Raw genomic sequence first — 25,639 nt, forward strand, 5'->3', positions numbered from 1 at the left:
TGCAGGAACATCTAATGAAAATATATATCTTGTTTCTAGACTCTTAGGCAAACATACGAACTGTTATAGGATAACTAGAGCGATGGCTGGTTAACCTATATCGGACGCGTACGTAGTCACTCGCAGATTTAAAGTTTGGTAGATATTTTTAAATCTATTTTTCAATCTAACCTCATAGACGGTTGACTTTGAGTATAAAAGTGGCATGATTATTCAGTCATAAACCTAACCATGTCATGAACAAAGAGAAAGCTTACTGCACTGAACAGAAACGTCATGTCCGTTGGTGCAGTGTGGATATGGACTGTCCCATCTGTAATTGTACTCAGTTCTGCACTCGGAGATATCTTTCTCGTCTCCGTTACATTGTAAATTTGATATCGAGATTTTGCCAGAACCTTCGCCAAAGTATGCATGCTTCCTAACAGCAGTGCTTCTGAAAAGTGATGTCAATCACTTAAAATTACTGACAATATTTTACCTGTATTGAAAACTCGCTGTCTAAATATATTAACCACATTTTATCAAGTTTAATGTTAATTCATTACAAGTGTTATAATACAATTACATGAATGATAAAAATACATGTACGTTTATATATAATGCAAATGAGTCGGGCTTAAAATTTTTGCCGCATCAGTTATTTTGATAGTGCATTTGTATCCTTTAGTCAAAGTTTTCCTTACTGTCAATCATATGGTTAAATGGTTTATTACTGGGAAAACAAAAGAGCCAAAATATTATTTCTATCTTACAAGGTATTGAAACCCAACATCCTACAAATAACTTTGGCATCACTTTCGTCGAAGCCTCTGTCGCATATTGTACCATATGATCCTTTGTACTCAATTTCTACACGTCCAGAATACCTGTTGGTGCCATTAACCAATCTAACCGGAGTCTTTGGTCCTATGGAGTATTTAAACTACATACATTTCTGGTAGAACTTTTATGTCAAAAGATATGCTATTCATTATAGTGTGACCGTTTATAATAAACTACAAATCTTTGCCAATTAAATTTTTTACAAGTTAAAAGGAAACTTCAGTTGTGTTTAATAATTAGATTATTGTAACATTGAAAATAAATGTTCGGTTTGTAAGTATTATTTGCTTTTTACTTGATATTATAGTTTGATTTGTTTTTGGGTTAATCTGTATTTTCCATATTTCTGTATTTGTGCTTTTACCAGTTGAACACACACTCTTTGTACATGTGAACATATACATACGACAATTAACGCCTGCACTTCTATGACCGTAGGCACATTCGAAGGAATTGGGAAACCATGGAAAAGAGCCGCATTCATCCAAGTCGTTCTCATCGCCATTGCATTTTAATTTATCAACTACTAAATTAGTGTTGCTACGTCCGAACCTGGTTGTGTTGTATAATATTGCATTCCTAGAAAGTCGAGATATTTGTTGTCAATGTATCTATATGTATTACAAAATTATAATACCTCGTTGGCCATTTTCAAACTCTCAGATTGGTTGGTTTCTAAAGTCATGATTCTATTTAAAATTGATTTGACAACACTGATATATAAGTATTCAATTAACATCCTTTAATTGGGGATAAAATACTTATAAAAAATGGCAGATGTAAAAGATTTATTCAGCACTAAATGTCAAGAATATTCGATGTTCCATTCTTTTCGATTAGGGTGGTCCATTCATTAAACACCATTGTTGATAATGATTTGATACGATTACATAATATTATTATTATTACAAAAAAGATATTTGAAACAAAATAGAGTCAACTTGGCAAAATCCATATAGACATGTATTATTTTCGTTATTCTTCAGGGAAATGCATCGAACGTTAAAGTGACCATTTCTTATTATAACTGATACATATGCGGCGCATTATCACAACTTTTGTAAGACTATAATACCTATTTTCATTTCCAATGCAAAATGCATAACAAATGTTAGATATACCATCTAATTTTGTCAAGAAAACTATGTTCATTTCAATTAGTCTATTTTAAGCAAACTAAAATAATGAATACTGTCAACACGTTGACAGTTTTTACTGTCACAAATACGATTCATAAACGATATCATGTGTACAAACGAAACTATATAAGGTACAAACGAATCACGGGTAATTCAACCTTTTTGTAACTATAAATTGATAGTTTTTGTACCAGTAACAAATTATCATAGAGGTAATAATTAAGTTCAACAAATCTTTTACTGTGTGGGTTTGCAAGTCAACAAGGCATAAAAAATTTGATTCGTCGACTGTTAATAAATTTCTATTTGACAAAATATTTAGTACGTATTAAAACATGAAGTGTAGCAGATACATTTTGGACATTATTTCGTTATCCTTTCGGAATAATATGAGTTGCCAGCAACTTTTGATGCATATAGCCTTCGTCTATAAGAGACGGAATAGTTTTTCAATTAGTTTGTAAAATGTACGCATTAAAAATTTCGGTCTGATCAAACGAATATTGCATTGCCTTGTGTTTCACAGAAATATTGTCAGTATTCGGAATAATACTGCAAGCCTGTATCTGATATTCAGAGAGAAATCAAGGAAAATATTGATACGAGAAAGAAGGATAAACAGTAGTTCAAACCTAGAAACCTCTGATGTCACACATATATGTTCAAAGGAATATATTAGAATCTATAAGTTATATTTTGACATTTGCCCTGAATAAGTTTGCGAAATATCTATCAATCAATGTTTACTTTTATTGCTTTAGGCGAATGCAGGAAAATAAAATCGGTATAATTGTAACACATATTTATGCGTGTCAAACGATACGCTCAAAACAAATCCTTAACTAAAATGTGCTACAAGTTAGACTAAAGGTTAGGATCAGGTGAATTTTGTAGCTCAAAGCCGCCATTTGGAGCACACTTTTGGTGTTATATTTGAATTAAAAAGCGTTGAAAATAAACTGTTTGTGAATTGTACTTACTTTTCTGAATTAAATCCGATCTGCCTACAAACCACTTCCGCATCAAGAAGATTAAAGTTTGCATCACAAATAGATCCCCATATTCCGATATACTGGAATTCAACTCTCCCTTGAAAATCATTCACTCCATCAACTAGACGTACTCGATCATCTTTGAAATGATATCAAAAGAATATAATAAAATCCATGCTTATAGCATATGTCAACACGTGCTAAACAATTACGCTAAATTACCCAATATGTTCAAAATTACGTCCAAGTATATCAGTCTCACGAAGAAATAAATAACACAAAGTTTTTGACGAGCCCCGGTAATGGATTTCCGACAAAAGTATCACAGATTTCATGCAAGAAATATACAAACGAAAGAAAATGCACCACTGGCAATTCCAAATGCATACAGATATTGTATTGAGGTCAGTAAGAGATTTCAGCATGATCTGGTAAAATATTAGTGTTAGAAATGGTGCAGGTATGAACTATCACCAGCGTTAACTTGAAAACATGAACGACCCGGTTGTTACCGAATTTACTCATTTACTTTAACATGAAATACATTGCTTATATATCACTGACGAATTTGCAATGAATATAATAACCAAATTACCCATATCTCTGTTAAAATTTTGTACGAGACCCTTTGGAAGTTGAACGCAACCATGCAACAAACACGATTTGTTTGAGTCTGTTCATGAGGGGTAATGAAATATGCAACACCTTTCATGAACCGTAGCACCGGCTTAAAAGAAAGTTTATCAGAATACATCATAATAGTAAAACTGAATGTACTCTATGGTCCCTAAGAACCAGAAAATATAGCAGCACTGAGCCCAACATTTGTCCTACTTTAGACAGAAATTGACAGAGAAAATGGCTCTTAACGACATTTGTGGCACTTAAGGGCTAAAATGGCATAAGTTTAACTTGCTATTTACATTTTACATGTACTCTGATAAATGGTAGAAACTTATTTGAGTCAACGTTACACAGTGTTATCCAGAATAAGTTAATTACTTTCGTTTTCGATGGTGACAAATAGCACAGAATTTGTCTTGAAGTCTTGACACATAGCTCAGAAATCCTTAGACGTGATTATTGAGTTCAGGTATATTTACTGTATACACTTGATTAAACGATTGGAAAGTGTCTAAACTGACATTTTAGGAAAACCAATTATAACTAAAACACGTAATTGCCGTTTAAACAGTTTACACTATATTTACAGAATTTCTACCAAAATATATTAGATTTATCATAATCATAATTATGTTTTAAAAGGAACCCATTACACACAACAGACCTATTTGAGAACAAAACATAGAATACAGGTCAACTAACAAGGCATGTCTTGATTTTTGATGTTACATATTTTGTGAAATATAATCGAACATAGAAAAACAAATTTAAAAATGCTTATACAGTAACTCATATAATAGACAATATCAGGTGAATATATCAACATAACGACAGTAAGTGTTTAAGTCATGCTTTATATTCCACAATAAGGCCTGTTATCTGAAATGTGTTTAAGTACTAAACGATAAAAATGTACAAGTCTTCAAATTTTCAAATTTTTCCTATATAAATTTATATAAACCATGTGACCACCAGGGCGGGGTCATATTTTACCCTAGAGAGATAATTTGAATAATCTTAGGTGAAGACTACTAGATGATGCTACATACCAAATTGCAAAGGTCTGTGGTTTTCGACAAGAATATTATTCTCTATTAAAGTCTATTTAAACCATGTGACAACCAGGGCGAGGCCAAATTTTACCCATGGAAGATTTTTAAAGTTTTTAATTTTGGTGGCCATGAAAACCAAAGTTCTGTATGGAATTCAATTCTTTGAATTGTTTTTATAGAAGACCATCCTAGAAACATCCCTGTGAAGTTTCATCAAAATTGGCCTCGTGGTTTAGGAGAAGATGTTTTTAAAGGAAAACGTTGACGGACGACGGACAATCACTGACCACAACAGGTCACCCTTCCGCATTGCGTGCTCATATGAGCCAATAAGGACCGAGCTTGTGGCAGTATTTGAAGCCACTGGAGTCGAGGGCGTTGTTACTCAAAGATAAACAAATCCATGTTATTCTTGAAATTGAATACTGTGAAATATTTTAATTTCGTTGGCACGAAATTTCACTGTTTTGGCCAAAATGGCTCTTTCGTTGGGAAGTAAATTCCTGGATTTTCTAATTTTGAACGGATTTTTTTTTCATAACTTCCACAGGAATAGCGATAGTAAATCATTTTGTCAAACAACGCTACCATGGTTACCAAATTTGCAATCTACGCCGCAGGAGTATAGCAAAACTTTAGTGATCATGTGCCAATTAACCGTTGACCGCGTCATCTATAATATACGAACCCTAATTTGCAAAACTTAATGAAACTGTGAAATATTCAAGAATTATAAGAAAAGTCGGCGCCAATTAAAAAGTATCAAAACCGCACGTAGCACCTAAGATATTGTCTTGCACAATTAACATTCATAATCGAAGCAAATATAAAGTTCATCACATTGATTATTTGATCATGTTTAAAACAAGAACTAGTTTTTTATTGCAAATTTAAAGAAAACTATTATATATTTACTGATTTTATGTTGCTAAAAATGTGTTTTTGCACACGATTGATAAAATATAAATGGTTTAGAATCAAGAAAAGTTCAGTACATGCCTGTTGCTGAATTCGCGTCTGCATCTAAAATTACAAGTGTTGAACTTCTGCATGTGTTATTTTTTGCCAAGAAACGCGTAAATTAAATGTGAATTGGGTTATATGCGGTCGCACGTAAATCTAACAATTAAGTTATAATATTTAATAGTTCCAAAATAGTAGTTTACTACATGTCTGTAAATATAAATATTGCAGTTCGGGGTTCAACTTTGATGTTTTGAGGAAACCCGCCCCCTCTAATTTTCATAGAAGGTCTACATTTACATTTACATCTCCGTTTCCGTTTTAAAGGTCTGCTACTAAAACTTTGTTTGTAATCAAAGGAATTATTTTTCAAATATTTCCTCCAAGTGTCTTTTCGCGCTTTAGCCGAATTCCGTTTTTATCCAAATTATAAAATTAAATCAAAATCATGTCAGGAAGAATAGAATAACAGAAAATACCAATAGATATGAAATTGGTAATGAATCCTCTGTTATTAACAAAAATGACTTCAAACCTTATTTGCTGAGAATTACTTCGTTCTCACTTGTCACCATCATATTTCAAAACAAGAGCCCCGCCAAGCGGAGGTTATGTCAGAGAAGGACGGAAGCAAAACTTAAAAAAAATTTTTTTGGTATGAGGGTATTGTGCGGAAGCAGTGTGTGTGTGTGTGTGTGTGTGTGTGTGTGTGCGGTGGTGGTGACAGAATACTAAAGGGTAATAAACTAAAATTTAAAAAAATCATTTTTTCGAGGTAGGGAGGGTGGGGGTGGGGGGAGGGGGTGTAATGTAGATTGTGGAATAAGGTCAGTAATTCGGTCGAAAATGTGCTTCCGTGGTGTAGTCGAAAGAAGTCCATAATAAATAGATCCTAATTTTCCCATTTTCTGCGCAAATTCGTGTAGAACGAGTGCTTTAATCACTTTTTTCGCTACTAGAATACATTCTGCATGAAATGAGACGGTTTTCATGTTCATACAACCCACATGGCAAGTTTTGCAGATCGAAACCGGAAGTAGGTGTTTATTGCGCGGAGGAGAGCAAATATGCGCCATTTTTAGGGTAGCAGACCACAACTGACTGGCATTTCACTAGGAACTATTCAACCCCCTATTTTCTTTTCATTTTTTCGTTAATTTGTGATAGAACTTTCATGAAAAATTGGTGTAGGAAAAAGTGATGTTCTCTAAAGATACGTAAAGACGACATGAAGTTGTCGTTTTTTATATGAAACAAAGAAGGATTTGAATTACTGACCTTTAACCATAGGTTAAAAAACGACAACTTCATGTCGTCTTTACGTATCTTTAGAGAACATCACTTTTTCCTAAACCAATTTTTCATGAAAGTTCTATCACAAATTAACGAAAAAATGAAAAGAAAATAGGGGGTTGAATAGTTCCTAGTGAAATGCCAGTCAGTTGTGGTCTGCTACCCTAAAAATGGCGCATATTTGCTCTCCTCCGCGCAATAAACACCTACTTCCGGTTTCGATCTGCAAAACTTGCCATGTGGGTTGAATGAACATGAAAACCGTCTCATTTCATGCAGAATGTATTCTAGTAGCGAAAAAGTGTGATTAAAGCACTCGTTCTACACGAATTTGTGCAGAAAATGGGAAAATTAGGATCTATTTATTATGGACTTCTTTCGACTACACCACGGAAGCACATTTTCGACCGAATTACTGACCTTATTCCTATAAGAAATGTTTCCTATCAAATTTCACACCATTTTCCTCTCTATTTCCAAGAAAGATGTGATACCAAACATATTGCCAAGTTTCATTGTGAAATTCCGAGATTTTGGAGAATTATAGACATTTAATAGAAGCCACCCCCTACCCATTTACAGGGCTAAATTTTGGCCTTATGGACCTTTTGTTATATATTTTGGTAAAAGTTTCACTTTTTTGCATCATTTTTCACTGGGATTCTGAAATATCATTCATTCCGTCATGAATAAGACCCAGAAGGATGCATTTTGTGCATTTTCTGACATTCTGGAGACAAAGTATTGGCTCTTAAATCCCATAAATCGCTGCTGAAATAGACGCATCTACATAAAATAAGGTCAAAATTGAAAATTTTTCAAATTTCATTATTATTTTGCATTGGAAACAGTCTTTTATATCATATACAACCGATTTATGGCTATAAAGACTAATTACGATGTGTTTCGAGAATAATCTTTTTTCAGCTCTTGTTGCATTTCGCACATCGTCTCATAACCATCTGTCAACATTCTATGTTTCAAGTCAAAACCTTCAATATTTTTTTAAGTTATACTCCGGACACGAAATATGATGGGCAGATTTGACCTTGCTGTGACCTTGACTTTTGACCTACCTCCCTGGTTTATCCTTTCTGCACATTGTCTCATCACCACCTACATTCCAAGTTTGAAGTCAATACCTTGAATGGTTAATAAGTTATGCTCCGGACATGAAATATGACGGATATATTTGACCTTTGAGTTTAATTTGTGACGTTAACATTTGAGCTACAGACCCGATTTATGTAGTCTGTACATCGCCTAATCTTCACCTACCTACAAACCAAGTTTGAAGCCAATATCTTGCACTGTTATTTAATTATGCCCCGGACACAAAAAATAAAATCAACAGTTTTGACCTATTAGCTCAATTGTGACCTTGATCTTTGACAAGCAGAGTCGGATCAATCGCTCTGCACAACGTTTCATCACCATCTACCTTTAATGTCTATAAAGTTATGCTCCGGACACGAATTATGACGGACGGACAGACGTGCGTATAATGAAAATGTATCCATATAAAGAGTTGTTCAAAATCAGCTTAGAGGATTAACATATGTTAAAAGTTTGATTGTCTAAAATGTTTGTATAGTTTGCTCTTGCATTGCTTTAAATGGTTTGTTATTTGTATAAGGAAAATTAAATCATACTTTTGCACATATCATATTAATTTCAACCAAACAATAATGCTGCTAACTGCGTCATTGTTTCTTTCTAACTACACTTTTAAGTAATATTTTTTTATTCTAATTTTTCTTTGAAATAGAAACATGACGTATGTACATACTAGAACACTGAACCGTAGCCTTAGGTCTCTCTCCTATGGTAGATGCATAGCAATTATAACCTCTCGAGGACCACCCTGTAGAGCTACATTCAGAAACATCAGTTTCTGTACCGTCGCATTGCAGGTTGTAGATAGTCGCATATTCTTTGGTATCAATAGGATTTCCTACGTTCCTTTAGAACATAAAATGCGAAAACTTATCCTCACATGCGTTCACATAGAAAATATGCAGACAGTTATGATGTAACAGAGCTATAAATATCTAAAACTATTTGAAAGAGTTTTCTTTTTGCGATATTTATACCTGAGCATTAAATATTGTAAACAAGTAATATGCATACCTGTACATTGCCTTACCAAAATTTCGTACAGGGACATAATTTCAACATAAATGAGAAACGTTTGTTGTCTTTATTTTCATAACAAAGAAACAGCCATTGTCAAAAATGAAACACAAAAAGGTCATATATCATCGAAACAAAAACGGAGACCCGAGGTGAAACATCGGTAAATATATTTCATTTAAAAATATACATTGTATAGTGTTAAATATCACTTGTAAATATAACAATATCCCATCCCAATAGATGTAAGTTAAAGTATGCCTAACATTGTACAATAAATTCCCTCCGTTTTTAAATAGCACAGTATAGTCTCAACAGAGCTGTTTCAAACAATTCTGTCAAAGATTGCACTTCGAAATATGAGTCAGACGAGTATGACATATTCGACAGCGAGAAAGAACTTTCTTCCTGCTGAAAGATCATTCTGTTCCCTTCGTGCATTCACCTAAAGTAGGCTTAATACAACATATATCGAAACATAAAACGGGTTAGTGTCAGTGATGCGTTATGTGACCTGAAATGTCGCAGATAAAAAGTTGATGCGACGTTCCAAAGCGAGTACGTATGATCAGTGAACTAATAAATAGAGTTGTAAATGGTGCAGCTTTAGAATATGGTCTCTCTGTGGACTTCACATGCTTCAAGTAGCAGACATGTGACCATGGATTATAAAACAAATGTAGTTTCTACAGTCTGGTGAAGATGTAGTTATGAACATGTCACAGAGTGAGAAAAATGTACAGTCAGTCTGGACCTCGTACACGGGACCCCTCACTTACAGGGCGAGATCTCTACCGACTGAGCTAAGCGGCTGCCTAACACATCTTCACCCCTTACCTAGCATGACCAAGTCCGTACCGTGATATACACCCCCACAAATTGGAAACTCGTCGACAAATTCCGGAGGTACTTAATATTGCATGCCTAGTAAGACTGACCAAGCAAGCATGCTACGGTCCAATGTTGGGCGCCAACATCCATGTTTGAATCTAATCCGGGAACCCGCGCTTGCAGGGCGAGTGCTCTACCGACTGAGCTAACCGACTGCCTGACACTTATTCTCCCCTAACGAGACCAAGTCCACAACACGGGTTTCTAAACAATCGTGATGAATTTTTATTCGCTTGATATTCAGAAGAGAAAATTAATCAATAAAATTAACACTTACCCTATCTTGAAACCTAACATATTGCAAAGAACACTAGCGCCCTTGATATCAAAATTGTAACTGCAAATAGTTCCCCACACATTTTGATAGTTTATTTCAACCAAACCAGCTTCAAGTGAGCCGTTGATACGAATAGGCGTGTGTGGGCCTGAAAACGTCAGACATAAAATTTGTAACTATTATTGGAAATAAAACTATGGTATAATTTTAATATCTCGATATAAAGTCTGTTTCTTTTCTGTAGGATTTATAGATGTATAACACTTTTAGAACTTGATAATTGTGCACTTCAATCCCATAACTTGAACTTTTGCAAATAATCTTAGTGATTTTTCCGTTCCAAATATTTATGTACGACAAAATATAACGCCTGTGTTACCCTTTTTCCATTTTCGATAAGAATTAATTCATTATATCGATAAACATGTATCTTGTTGCCAGGAAGATCCGCTCTGAAGATCAAATCCTGTAAATAGTTACAGTGTCTGTGCCGCTATATAAATGATCGGGTTAGATGATATGCTATCACATATAAAGTGGAAGACGGCAATTTTGAACCTTTAAGATAAGAATCTTCTATAATGAATTTCCACACACAACGTACGATGCTTTCATATCATGCGTTAATGTAATACGGTGTTTTTGAGCAACCAGAAAAAATAAATCGTTTTGGTTTGTTTTATAGCTTTTTTAACAAAACTGTTACTAGCCGTATTGCAGCCTTAAAGCTATTGCTTGAAAGTATTGACCGATTGCCATTATATTCATTTAGCTTAAAGCAGATTTACAATTGTATATCCTCTCTTACAATTGACAAAATGGAGGATTGTACCAGCCACTTATGACATGTTACACTAAAATGTATATATCAAATACCATAAAATTGATCTCATTCTATGGACCTTTGAATGTATTTTCCAATGTAAAGAACAAGACACAAGTTACGTCTGGGGTGTCAAATAAATACACTAAGGTAAATTGCGAAAATAAAGTCACGAATAATGAATAAAATAATGTACATATTTTTAAGTTTTTAAGTTGTAAGATAATTCTATTCTTTGTCATAGACTTTTTTGTGTTAGATACAAAATCACCTATATTGATTTGATTCTTTATATTAAATGCATTCGAGCTACATGTAACTACCAATATGTACAAATTAGATAGCCTTAAAAAAACAAATGCGCTTTGTAAAACATTTTTGTAGCAAGACAATTTCAGTGTGAAACACATTGTATTGATTATATAAAAAAGATAAATGTACTTGCATTAGAACAGTATGTCACTCCGAATGGGGAAAAATCCACAACCTTCGAACGTAAACACATTTTGTAAATCATAGCCAGAAAACTGCCATATGTGACGATCAGTAATCTGTGACTTAGCTAGACGACAAATACCATTGTTTGGAAAAGCATATATGTTAGATCTAAAGACTACTGTCGTATCAAACTTTTCCGTCTTTTGCACCGTTCACTGTTAACTTCTTTGTATATGAAACTGTGGTATGTGACCCGCCCGTTTAGCTCTAAGAATCACGATGTCGCGAGTTGGATCCCCGGGCGGGGCGTATGTTCTCCGTGACGATTTGATAAAAGACATTGTGTCTGAAATCATTCGTCCTCCATATATATATAATTCATGTGGGGAAGTTGGCAGTTACTTGCAGAGAACAGGTTTGTACTGGTACAGAATGCAGGAACACTGGTTAGGTGGTTAACTGCCCGCCGTTACATAACTGAAATACTGTTGAAAAACGGCGTTAAACCCAAAACAAACAAACTGTGGCATGTACTTTCATTATCTTCTTTATTAAAATAATTCTTAGATCAAACACACTTATGCTATAAGATTTAAATCTAAATACATAAGAAAATGATTTTTTCCGTTTCTTAATTACACATTACCAAAGTGACTAAGTGAGACGTAAAAAGTCTTTATTTGAATTTTCGAATTAGGCATTATCTTTTATCGACCTTTCCATATACCAAAAATCATACAAAAACCTTTCTATACCGATTCGAATCCAGATTTAATTCTATCTATGATTACTCACGTGACCGAAAAATCTAATTTAAGTATGAAATTTACTCTCCTAGTCAACAAGAAAATTTAATTTTTAGTAAGGAAAGAAAAGTTATAAGAAGGGCATGTTGAAAAATTTGATACATAATTGTTTTACGATTCTCGTTTAGCATTATTTTTATTAATTTCAAAGTTGATTTTTAACAGATATATAGTTTTTAAAGTACGTATAAAAGTACTTAACGATAAATACTTTTCTGTAAGACAGTAACAACCTGATAAAGAATCAGAAATAGAGGTAACAAATAGTTTAATTTACTTCACAAACAACAAAAGCATCTGATAATAGTCCACAAAGTTAACGTGGCGGTGCATTTTAAATAGTTTTGTATCTAAAAATATAATTTGATTATTCAACAACATTAAAGAAATCATAAATCAAGCTCTTAAGTTTAAGTAAATAAATAGATAAATGGTATTTAGTTCGCTTCAAGAAATTAAATCCCTTTATAAGATTCACCAAAAATGATTGTTTGTACAAGTCAGTGTATATTTAGAAGCACAATTGAAAATATAGCTAAATTTCCTTCCTTTAAGGAACTAGTTTACAATAGATTTTGAATATGTGCGTGTCCAACCAGAAGGAAAGGATTTACACCGCTTCGAGCTCTGGTAATGTAATATGTAAGAATATCCTTTGGAAGCATAAAATGCAACCAAGCGAAGTAATAGCAGACTCAGTTTGACTGAGTATATTTATGAGATGATATTGAAAATGCAACACCCATTTGACCCCTACTGGCTAGAGTCCTACAACCGGACACTTTTGGAATATTTTTCACGATAACTCGGGAAATGGATATATCTAGTGTTTGAAATTTCACGTGAACAAGGTTTTCCTCCTAACTAAAGAGCTAATTTACTTCTAAAATTAGGTCAAGTACTTTTTCGATGCCCGCATAAAGGGCCACCAAATCACGTTATTTTAAGGTCTAACAGTACCAAATTTCTGGACAGCGAGTTGTCACTTTACTGATTTTCAATTTACATTCAACATTGAATTAAATTTTATTTTCAACCAATGGAAAGTAGTCGTACAGTGTCTGAGTCCAAGATTTTTACGAATTACCTCTCTTGAATCTATAAATTTGATCGTATCTCTCCCAACCAAATCTTTTAAAATTTCAATTTTCGAAATAAAATTTTGATATGAAAATGTGTTTTAGGGTGTGTAAAAGTCATGCACTAAATTATCAAAGCTGTATTTCCCCGATAAAAGTATTTACTAAACGTCTCGTCTGCTTACCTCAAATTTGCTTGGAACCTTTAGATTTATGGCGGGACCTCACGGAAATACGGTGCATGCGCATCGCGCCATTTCCGACTTCTCCCGACATGTAAACATACTTCGTGAGTGCAGACGAAATGAAATGTAGCATTTCTTGTAAAATACTTAAATTTAACTGTTGTAACTTTGACCTGTTGTTGAAAATCAAGCATCCATTTGGTCGTAAACAGATTAACAAGGTTAAAGTCCAAAAAAAAGCGTTTACAGGACTGTCCGGTTTGATGGTCGTCCGGATTTAGTGGTCGCTAGCCAGTAGCACTGGTTTAAGCAAAAACCATCTTCTATGAACGTAGATCAAGAACAGATACTGCTATGAAGCGAATGATCTGGATACGAGAAAATGTTAAAATATTAGCGGGATCACAAACACTTTTGTTCCTTGGCGAGTCTGTTTGATTTTCATTTTTTTATTAGCTCGCTTTAAATTACCGAAAAAGACATACTGACCATTGTGCCTACCGTACACTACAGCTTACAAGAGATATATAAAGATCTGAAATTTGCATCACTTTCGGGAGTACCTCTGCATAGTTTTGTGGATTTTAAACAGTTATTAACCTTCTAGTCATCATGTTTAATGGTTGAAAATCAGTATCGACTCTTTTGAACAATTGATCGCTTAATGCAAAACCAATTTTAGACATATATTTAAAAAGAAACGTGAAAATGATCGCGTTTAACCCTGAAAAACTCAATTGATATGTTTAATGTTTCAATATCACTGTTTATTACTTTTCTGTCCACTTTTAAGAATACAAAATATATGAGGTAAGGGAAGACCCTTTAAAACATGTAATAATAATACAGTGGAACTTCCGAAAACCGGACCTTCTGAAAACCGGAAACCTTTGAAAACCGCACGAAACTCAAGGTCCCGTTTTTTTCTTTTCTAATTTCTATATATTTTTAACCTCTGAAAACCGGAACTTCCCAGTTCTGAAAACCGGACGATTTTTGAAAGACTGTTTACATTTTAACACTAAAATTGACTTCCGAAAACCGAACAGCAAAATATTTGCCAGATTAAAAGTGTCACCTGTTAATCCAAAAACGCCCGTGGCAAGTTGTCAGCATGTTCTTTTGTTTATCTTCTAGCAAAAGTCGTTTATTTTGACATGCTTTATAATCACAATGATCATTTGATGCAAAAGTAAGAAAGTAATCGGCGATTACTTTCATTTGTAATCAATTTATGAAAACGTGATGACTTAAATATCTTACGTGTGAAAATCTTTCTGAGGTTTGAATGAAAGAAAGACCGGTGTTTTAATTGATTTAGCTACATCGATTAAACTATTATATGCATTATCAACATTAATTAAATATCGGCGAATTCGGAACTCAAAGAGATGTTAAAATTAAGTGGAAAATGTTTGCGTAAATGCTATTATTATAGATATGTTGTTTTTTTATATTTGTTATGTTTTTATTATTCTAAATATTTGTAATTAATTAATTAATCAATCATGTAAAATTATGAAGGATAATAATCTCCTTCATCATACATAAGAAAACATAACTCTTGTGCAACACGTCCACTTTGCCTACAAATTTTCAAACTTCTGAATTCCGGAAACTTCCAAATACCGAACTTTTAGGCTGGTAAGTACAAATAATGCTTTCCTTGAAATTCCCTTGCAATTTGTTTCTATTTTATTTGTTTTAATTGATTAATGTTTGCCCTACAGAAAGAAATGAATATTTTACTGGCTCGATATAAATATAAACGACAATGCATTTGTTTCATACTCTTCTACCCTCGTTATTTTCAATATAAAGTTGCACACTTTTATCATTTTCACACTGTGAGTGTCTAGAGAACTCCAAAATTAAATATACAGGATTTATTCAAGCTTTTGCACACTTTTATAATTTTACACTGTGAGTGTCTAGAGAACTCCAAAATTAAATATACAGGATATATTCAAGCTTTTTTATCGTCAAAACTTGTTGTGTATTGAATGAATACAATGATGGTGGCGTTTTGTGTGTTCGGGGCAGTGTCCTTATCTATAAATTCATTTGTTATGTAAAGTTAGTGTTCATCATTATCAGTGCTAAGCTTGTAAACCTAATACATGTATATTTTGCTTCTTTCAAAAATGTCCTCCACCCACCCCCTAGGCATCATTGTTGTTGTCTGATGACAGATGCAGTGGCAGGATATCAACATTTGCAAAAAATGTAGGAACACACTTTCTGCGATTATCTGGTCAATCAGTCTGTCCTTTTGTTGGTTTTGTGACGTAGTTCTGAGGCTTTAGTTATACTGTATTGGATGTGCTCAGACTGTGAGCATGTGTTTACATTTGCACGTACTCGTGTTTCTGTGCGGAGCGTGATGAAGTTGCTGCGTTAACTTAATATGGTTTCCTGGTGGACTTTTGTAATTTTTTAAAATTAATGCTTTTTTCTTTAGAAAGATGGATATTTTGGTTTGTTATATTAACAGTCTTTTGTTTTGTTTGCAAGTTCATACGAATATAAAGATAACAAAGTATGATAGCTCAGTACTTTAGTGTGCTTTATAGGTGATTTACCTATTTCAAAGAATTTCATTGTCTTCATACCAAAAGGATATAACCAATTGCTCCCCCCACCCCCACCCTGGACATACATCAAATAATTCTGATGTTAACAGTTCTTTCCTTTTCTGCTAGTCATTCATCTATCTTTACCTATGGGTTTATCAAAAAGACAACTGAATAATCCTGTAAACAATATTTTTATAAACTAATAATGCATGTAATTGTTGTGTCGTGAAAGGGGTGTAATTATAAACAGAAAATAGTATACGTACGACAGTTAACGCTGACGGCATCGTTCGACCTGTTGCAACTTGAAGACGTAGCATACCAAGAAAAGGTCTCACATTCCTGTAAGTCAGTCTCGTCTCCGTCACATTGCAATCGGTTGATGGGTGTAAAATATGATCCAAATTTATTTCCATAATAAATAGTTGCATTCCTGGTCGAAAGATTTAATTAATAGGTAGTCTCTGTTATGCAATTGTTTAGCATCATTGAAATAAACTGCTTCGCTTCTAATGTCTACAACTAGCATGACATAGGAAAACAAGCATGATTTGATGTCATAAAACGCAGTGTATATAAAAAAGAAGCATCGGTGCATGGAAGGCTAATTTCCAGACAAAAGATATTTTTGTTAATCGTTCACCGTCAATTACTTGTATGACTTTAAGTAACATATTGCGTTAGCATCCATTGCCATTTAATGAAATAAACATTTAATAATCAAAACGTATTATATTACATGGTTTGAAGTTTGACGATATAAGCATTAACAAGCTTTCAAATACCAAATCTTTAAGCCTGTACAAAACTCAATAGGTGTGTTTTGCATATGTGTGATCTCTTGACATAAATTCCAATCTTAAAAATAGGACTTACATAAATATGCTGTAAACGAACAATGAGTAATTCAGTGTAATAATTATAATAATAATAATAAGTTCGTTTATTATTGTCAGACTCTTTAGAAGAAACGTTAGATAGACAGGTAGATAGGTAGGCAGGTAGAAATGTAGATAAAGCGACAGGAAGTACGACGGAAAGACAAACAGATCAGCAAAAAAAAGCAACATAGATCTTGATAAACTCTCCGGACAATTTAAGAGACCTACGCTTAAATATCGTTCATAGTAATTGTTTATAAAACATTTTATTGTAACAATAGCAGAAATAACGACATATAGACAAGTAGACAGGCCAAAAGAAAGATTTCCCTCCGTTACGACCTGTTAACCTGCCGATGTGTAAACTTGTCTTTTTGCCGACATATCTATCTGCCAACATGCAATCCTATTTTAGCTGCACGTAACTATGATTATTACCGTCCTACACATAAACAGACTTGTTTAGCTGCCAACATGTCTACCTGCCAACATGTATATGCTACATTTGAATGTGTTTCTTACAGATAAGTCTATTTACCTGTAGACTTGCCAACCTGACCGCGCTGCATTTAAATATATACCTTTCTTTAAAAAAAATCAAATGATACCAAGACAGTTAGAATGCAAAGCATCAAAGGCGACTCCCCTAAGTTAATAACAAACTTTACGGAGGTAGTATACCTAATCATTTGTATACGCGCGTGCCCAGCCGGAAGCTAACGTGACAATTTACGACAATGTTACGACAAGATAAATGTGTTTGTATATTTATTCTTTTGAAAACAATATCATTGAACTGTCGCTGATCTAATGCATAATGGTTTGATAGTGTTAAAATAATGGATAAATTACCGTAGAAAAGCACTTTTTACTATTCTTTTAGCACAGGCGAATGTTCCATAATTAAAAAAAACAAAAATTTTAAATGAAAATGGGTATTTATTCACACGACCGCTAAGTATCCTGAAACGAAACTGAAAGTAAAAAAAAAACGAGCATGTCGACGTTAATCTTTGACGCCGTTCATGATAATTATGATGCTATCGACCTCAAGCTGAAACAGATAGAAGCTTTTGAATATATTCCTGCTGGCCAAGACATGTTATTGTCAAAAGTTTGGTATATTTCTATATTATATCAACATATAAGTTTATTTTAAAACCGATCATCACGTGATGAACAATGGTCACGTGAATGTTGTGTTGGCAGTGATCACTGAGCAAAGCGGCAAGGGAGATCACTGCGTTGCAGATTGCAATTTTTGAGAAAATAAAGTCCGTAACGGTAACAACTCATTTGTCCACACACACTATAGTAAACACATGTGTGTGTTAGAAAGTAAATGGTTGTATTTTGTGAAAATTAAAAAAAATCATTTTGTTCACAATAAACAGCCGATTTCAAGTTTCCATAAAGTCTAGCTAGTATTTCGAGTTTGCAAGAACTGAATTCCAAAGATCAAAATTAAAATTTCAAATTGGACGAATATCGACTTGACATTGATTCTTGAGCAAACCTTAGATCGAAATAATAACTAAAATTAAAGCCGATTTCAAGATAGAATGAATTTGAAATGTACTTATTGGTTTTCAAACAGACACTAAAACAGTTTGATATCCTGCTTCTTGAAAATTTGAATTAAGATATCTGACCTGGCTAGAAATGCACAGCTAAATCGAATTTTGAACGTCCTTAAAGGCAATTCCTTTATTTCATTATGCGCATCTTTCTTCGCAGCCGACTCTTTCTATGGAAAACTGAACTGAAGTTATTATTTGTTGAAACATGTGACAGACAGTCTTAAATATGAGGAATCTTGAATGAAATAACATTTTTGATAAGTTTTTTTTTTCAGTAATCAAATGTTGATACTGGTTTATGTCGTTTTGACAAGTATCATGCCTGACTGGTATCTTGCTATTTTTGTGGTTGTGTTTTCACATCGCATTTTAGTACAAAGACAGTGTTGTTCATATAATGTAAGATAATTGACTTAGTACTGATAAAACAATATCACCTTTCAGATTATATGTATTCAATTATAGAAAGAATTAAGAACTTTTAAAACTTTTTTTTAACTTCTAGCAGACATACATGTAATCAATATGGCCAGGTTCGCGCCAGTTTCCGTCCGAACAGGTGTTGTATTCTAGCGGCCTTAACATAAAATTTAGGCTGGTGACCCATACATTTTTATGCTCACAATACAGTTATCCATACACAAGAAAAACAGTAAAACAATTCTATGAAAGAGTTTTTTCAAAATTAAAAAAAATATTCTTCACTATAGGTATTTTTCATTGAAAAAAGTTCACAAAAGTTAATATGAAACTTTTTTTTTTTATTTGTACCCATTATTGTAAGGATAGAGTATTACAAATATGACTATGATATCAAATAAATATATTATAAAATCTGTAATAAGAAAAATAACTTATTGTGCTGTCTTGATGTATATTTTGGTTGGTATTAATAAAAAAACCCAGAAATTTATGAAAATGTTGAAAAATCGCTGGCAGTTTCAGCAACAGTGGGTGTGTTCAAAACAATTTTCCACAAAAACAAGCCTGGTGACCCATTTTTGTTATTTGTTCATTGTTTTCAGCACAAATTTTCCTATCATATATGTGCATTAAAAAAAATTCTATGAAAGGAAATAACTATAGGAATTCTCTTTAAGGCTCAAAAGATCACAATTCTGCTTTTGAATTTCGATTTTCGAGCTAAGTCGACATTCAATAACGGCTCAAAATTCTATTTTATGAAAACAAAAGAGTTTCGATCTTCGGCCAGGCTCGAATTATGATAACAGGAGAAGTATATATAGCTATTTGAAATTTGAATTTCTGTATATATTCGTGCTGGCTAAATATAATGCTAGTTTGAAAAAGCTTTTTAAACTTTAACTGATCTTCGAACATCCCGAAATTAAGTTTTACATGAAATTTCATTTTTCAAAATTTTAATTTCGATTTTCGAGCTAAATCGTCATTCAGTGCCAGCTTAAAATGATATCTTTATACAAAAGTTTTTATTTCATTAACAGGGTCACTTCTAACAGCTTGATGATAATACATGTGCAACCACTAACCTTATATCATACACAAAGTTATTTTAAGGGTAAATTTAATTACAATGTATTTTAATGTAAGTAGTATTATACAAAGGTTTTTTATATATATTTCAGCACATGGCATAGTTTTTCAGAGTGATAGTTACGTTGCCATAGCGATAATGTGCATAAAACTGATTTTCTGAATGACATATCGCGAGATGTCGACAAATAGTGTCGTAATCTAAACTCGAACAAAGAAAATGGCTTTGATCTCGATACCATGTTAAACTTATTTTTTGAATTTCTCACCTGAAGAGATAACAAATATTTTGAAATATATAGTAAAAAGAAACCCTACTTTCTAATGATGATCAGAATTCATTGAAACAAAGTAAATGGTTAAATGAAGAATGTAGAGAGAAAAAAGGAAAAATATAAAGGTACATTTATAATTCAACTTAAATAGAAGTGTTGAAAATAAACGAATTTTGAATAATAAAAGCATTGGTTATTAGTACTGCTGTAGGGTAACTAAAAGAAAATATTTGAAACCTATGTCCTTAAAAATGGAGGAAATGAAAAATACGAAATGTAATGTTCCCGGAAAATGTATAAAAGAAAAACAAGTCAGAAGACGAAGGTTAAATATAAGTGCTGGAGTTTTTATGCTCATTTTAAAGAGTTAACATTAGAATTCAATAGAGAAGATGACAAAAAATGTTAAGAGTTTTTGTGCCCCCCACCCCCCATATAGATTTGCTCTTGTCCGTGCGTCCGTCCGAGGTTCGTGACGCGCCCAGCTCAAAAAGTATTTGATATAAATTGATGAAACCTTGCATGAGTCTTTATCATGATATGAACTTGCGCACCTTCTATTTTTCGTCTGGCTCCGCCCCCTAATTTTAGAGTTATGGCCCCTGAAATAGTCAAAAATGCACATTTTCACCTTGTGACACGACTAGCTCAAAAGTATTTGATTTAAATTGATGAAACCTTGCATGAGTCTTTATCATGATATGAACTTGCGCACCTTCTATTTTTTGTCTGGCTCCGCCCCCTATTTTTTAGAGTTATGGCCCCTGAAAGAGTAATAAAATATGCACATTTTCACCTTGTGACACGCCTAGCTCAAAAGTATTTGATATAAATTGATGAAACCTTGAATGAGTCTTTATCATGATATGAACTTGTGCACCTTCTATTTTTCGTCTGGCTCCGCCTCCTAATTTTAGAGTTATGGCCCCTGAAATAGTCAAAAATGCACATTTATACCTTGTGACACGCCTAGCTCAAGAAGTATTTGATATAAATTGATGAAACCTTGCATGAGTCTTTATCATGATATGAACTTGTGCACCTCCTATTTTTCATCTGGCTCCGCCCCCTATTTTTAGACTTATGGCCCCTGAAATAGTCAAAAATGCACATTTTCACCTTGTGACACGCCTAGCTCAAAAGTATTTGATATAAATTGATGAAACCTTGAATGAGTCTTTATCATGATATGAACTTGCGCACCTTATATTTTTCGTCTGGCTCCTCCTCCTAATTTAACTCCTGAAATAGTCAAAAATGCACATTTTCACATTGTGACACGCCTAGCTCAAAAAGTATTTGATACAGATTCATGAAACCTTGCATGAGTCTTTATCATGGTATGAACTTGCACATCTCCTATTTTTAGTCTGGGTCTGCACCCTATTTCTAGAGTTATGGCCCCTGAAATAGTCAAAAATGCACATTTTCACCTTGTGACACGCCTAGCTCAGATAGTATTTGATATAAATTGTTGATATAGAATAATGAATCCTTTTCATATTTTAGCGCATCTGATTTTTTGAGAAAAAAATGATGAGTTATTGTCATCACTTGATCGGTGTCGGCGTCGGTGTCTGCGTCGGCGTTGCCCGGTTAAGTTTTATGTTTAGGTCAGCTTTTCTCCTAAACTATCAAAGCTATTGCTTTGAAACTTGGAACACTTGTTCACCATCAATAGCTCTGACCCTGTACAGCAAGAAACATAACTCTATCATGCTTTTTGCAAGAATTATGGCCCCTTTTGGACTTAGAAAATATCAGATTTCTTGGTTAAGTTTTATGTTTAGGTCAACTTTTCTCCTAAACTATCAAAGCTATTGCTTTGAAACCTGCAACACTTGTTCACCATCATAAGCTGACCCTGTACATCAAGAAACGTAACTCCATCCTGATTTTGTCAAGAATTATGGCCCCTTTTGGACTTAGAAAATATCAAATTTCTTGGTTAAGTTTTATGTTTAGGTCAACTTTTCTCCTAAACTATCAAAGCTATTGCTTTGAAACCTGCAACACTTGTTCACCATCATAAGCTGACCCTGTACATCAAGAAACGTAACTCCATCCTGATTTTTTCAAGAATTATGGCCCCTTTTGGACTTAGAAAATATCAAATTTCTTGGTTAAGTTTTATGTTTAGGTCAGCTTTTCTCCTAAACTATTCAAGCTATTGCTTTGAAACTTGCAACAGTTGTTCACCATTATAAGCTGACTCTGTACATTAAGAAACATAACTCCATCCTGCTTTTTGCGAGAATTATGGCCCTTTTTGGACTTAGAAAATCATGGGTAGGACAATTTTTCTATTATACAAAAAAAAAATCAGATAAGCGTCAGCACCCGCAAGGCGGTGCTCTTGTTTTTTGAGGCTATATCCCATTAAGACTGCAAACATTTGAATTATTTCCCCTTATTTGTGACAAATGTACCAGTCCTACAGACACATCCTAGTTTAAAATGATTTTGATTCACAACATTCGAGTAACATAACGATTTGGGAATTACATAAAGCATTTACATTTCATGAAATGAAACTCGTCAAGCTACATTTGTATAAAATCATAAGGCAGAGATATAGCATTTATTTTGTACGAGTACTCTAAGGAAGGTATAGATGTACTTGTTAAGCCACTAGAAATTTTATCTAGTTATATTCTTGATAAACAGTTTTTCCCAAAGTCTTGGTCAAAAGGCATTATTTTACCTGTATTTTAAAGGTTGATAATGTAGATGTTAATAACTACAGAGGTAGTACGCTGATCAGTTGCTTTGCATAATTATATACAATTATATAAATGAAAGGTAGAAGAAATGGACTATAGCAAATGATTTTAATACGGATGCACAGTTTGGTTTTAAGCAAACTACAGCACTATTGATGCTATATTTGTATTAAATGCTTATACAGAAAAGCAGAGATCCAGGTTTTACTGCTGTTTTATTGATCTCAAAAAAATATTTGATACCATTTATAGAAATGTTCTTTGCTTTAAACTCAAAAAAGAGCTAATGGGAAATTGTTTAATGTTATAAGTTCAATTTTTAGTAAAGTTAAACTACGTGTTAAAAATTTAAATGACCTTAGGCAGTTTGCTGTATTCGATTGTGATATACGATTATTAGAAGAGAAGAAAATGTCGTTGTTATTTCTTTGTTCTTCAAAAATAATGTTTGACCTATTCGATATCTTTGTATCCATTCTTAACTATTCGTGTGAAATATGGGGTTTTATAAAATCGTAACATTTAGATAGGGTACAGGAGTTATTTTAAATGGTTACTTAATGTAAAAAAGTCAACATGCAACGCCGCATTATATGGTTGAACTGTTTGCAATTAGATAAATAAGAATAGTTAAATATGTGAAATCTTATTTTAAAGAAAAGTAATAACTGTTTGTCAACAACTGTATTTGGCTCAATTAGATATGAAACTGAAAGAGATAAGACAGTGGTAAACTAAAGTAAAACATATATTACAAGAATCAGTTGATATCAAAATGGTTATTCCAGTATTACGAACAGGATTATTTTATCAGCAGCTTAAGACAAGACATCTGAACGACAGATTTTTTTTCATTGTAAATTTACGTTTTATCTTTTGTATTAAATGTTTATGTGCGAAACTAAACGTCAGTTTTGTAACGTAATTCCTTATTGCTTTTTAATCTTTCAAGTACTGCGTGTTTTGCAGAAATTTAAAGAAACGAATAACATAGAATTCCCGGTTTATCATTTAAGATACCAAATGCGGTGAAACTGCGTTCCAGAGAAAAATACATATTAAAGAAATTGAACATTTTGAACATTTGAACAGTGACAAAATCATCAAAGTGTTTCTTTTTATTATGTAATATGGAGTCTATATCACTTTCTTTAGATATTTTGATTGGCATTATAACCTAATCGTGTATTATATTTTTATCGCTTTTTTAACCTGTATTGATTATTTTCAATAAATACATCCAATGTGTTTTATTTTATAGATATGTTCTATATGGAATCTTAAGCAGACAATGCATAAGTAATTTAATGCCTCTTACGGTAAAAATAATACTTCAGTCTGTGTTCGAAAGTATCTTAATTGGAACGGTTTCTTGAATAAATCCAGTTTTGGCGCCGCTAATTAGTCCATGAAGTTTGAAATGTCAGCGTGAACACGCAATGCAAGACCGCATTGAGGGAAAAATTGCTTCCAAACGACATGACAAAAATAAACATCTAGCACATTTCGCTTTAAAACATTCAGGAAATACATCGAAAATGATACTGTCGCCGCAGACGATATTTTAGGATGGAAAGAAAGAAGAAAAATGGTTGAACTGTGGCTTCTTGTGAAAAAGTGTTCAAGCATGCACTCAATGTTCAGACCCGCTGTTTCTGTCAGATGTTTTCAAGGAAACGCACTTTGGTCAGGGTTCACTTTTGTACATACAAAAAGTCTTCATTATAGAGTGGCAGTTTTATAAAAAAAATGACGGCCAATCTTATTTGATGAAGGCTTGTTTTTCTCAGTTCCATTCTGAACCGAAGTGTGATATTAAAAGAAGAGTTACAACTACGATATTCCTCATCCATTTCTTTTGGCGTTTCAAAAATTTCATCCGATAAAACAAAGAAAAAGATAAAGCAAATACATTTAATTTGAGGACTGGTGTTTTGTTATTTACATGATTTCCAGAATGAATTATTTATTGGTATTTAGTGTAAAAAGCGCATTTTGACGCAGATTCGAATACTATTCGGATATTTTCTGACTGCAACACTTATAAAAGAATGTCCGTGACATTGAGTGAAAATGAACAGATGCGATATGCAAGCATCAACTGGGGATTTTATATTTATGCATTTTGATGAGCCTTTTCAGATATTTCTGTCATTTTTTTTCGCAAGTTTGCATATCATTGTTGCTGTGTTAAATAAATATGATATCGTTAGATAACGGAGACATGAATGGTCACGAGTATGAACGTCTGTAAACAAAATCTGTAAACATTTACCGGATCTTCATTTAAGATTCAAGCATGAGAGACGTTTTCTGTGATGTTTCTCTGCGATGAAAATAGTTTATATTGGACTGCATGTAAGAATAAAGCATACTTTTGCTGACAGAAGCGAACCTTTAATGAAATTAAGCAATTTCCATGTGGTGTCCAAGCTTGGTATTCTTCGGGTCATATATGCACACATGGCTATCCATAAAAATAGAGGAGTGCCGGAACAATGTACCAGTCAATAGCTACTAGCACAGATTTTAATGTGTTAAAGTGTTGCATACCTTTTTAATGTGCATT

General features: G+C 33.3%; 1 protein-coding gene across 1 annotated transcript in view; it reads right to left on the minus strand.

Annotated features, from left to right (window-relative positions):
* The window catches only part of LOC123563030 (scavenger receptor cysteine-rich type 1 protein M130-like), a gene marked incomplete at both ends in the record, with an annotated part of 71,163 nt that overhangs the window by 18,672 nt on the left and 26,852 nt on the right, over positions 1 to 25,639 (minus strand). The window contains 7 exons of the mRNA XM_053536010.1: positions 258 to 436; positions 756 to 909; positions 1,232 to 1,404; positions 2,945 to 3,095; positions 8,678 to 8,850; positions 10,190 to 10,337; positions 16,363 to 16,529. Coding sequence (XP_053391985.1) covers positions 258 to 436; positions 756 to 909; positions 1,232 to 1,404; positions 2,945 to 3,095; positions 8,678 to 8,850; positions 10,190 to 10,337; positions 16,363 to 16,529 — 1,145 coding nt within the window. The remainder of the gene's footprint in view (positions 1 to 257; positions 437 to 755; positions 910 to 1,231; positions 1,405 to 2,944; positions 3,096 to 8,677; positions 8,851 to 10,189; positions 10,338 to 16,362; positions 16,530 to 25,639) is intronic.

The sequence above is a fragment of the Mercenaria mercenaria genome, unplaced genomic scaffold, assembly GCF_021730395.1.
Source record: "Mercenaria mercenaria strain notata unplaced genomic scaffold, MADL_Memer_1 contig_660, whole genome shotgun sequence".
In the NCBI taxonomy this organism is placed as follows: Eukaryota; Metazoa; Mollusca; class Bivalvia; order Venerida; family Veneridae; genus Mercenaria; species Mercenaria mercenaria.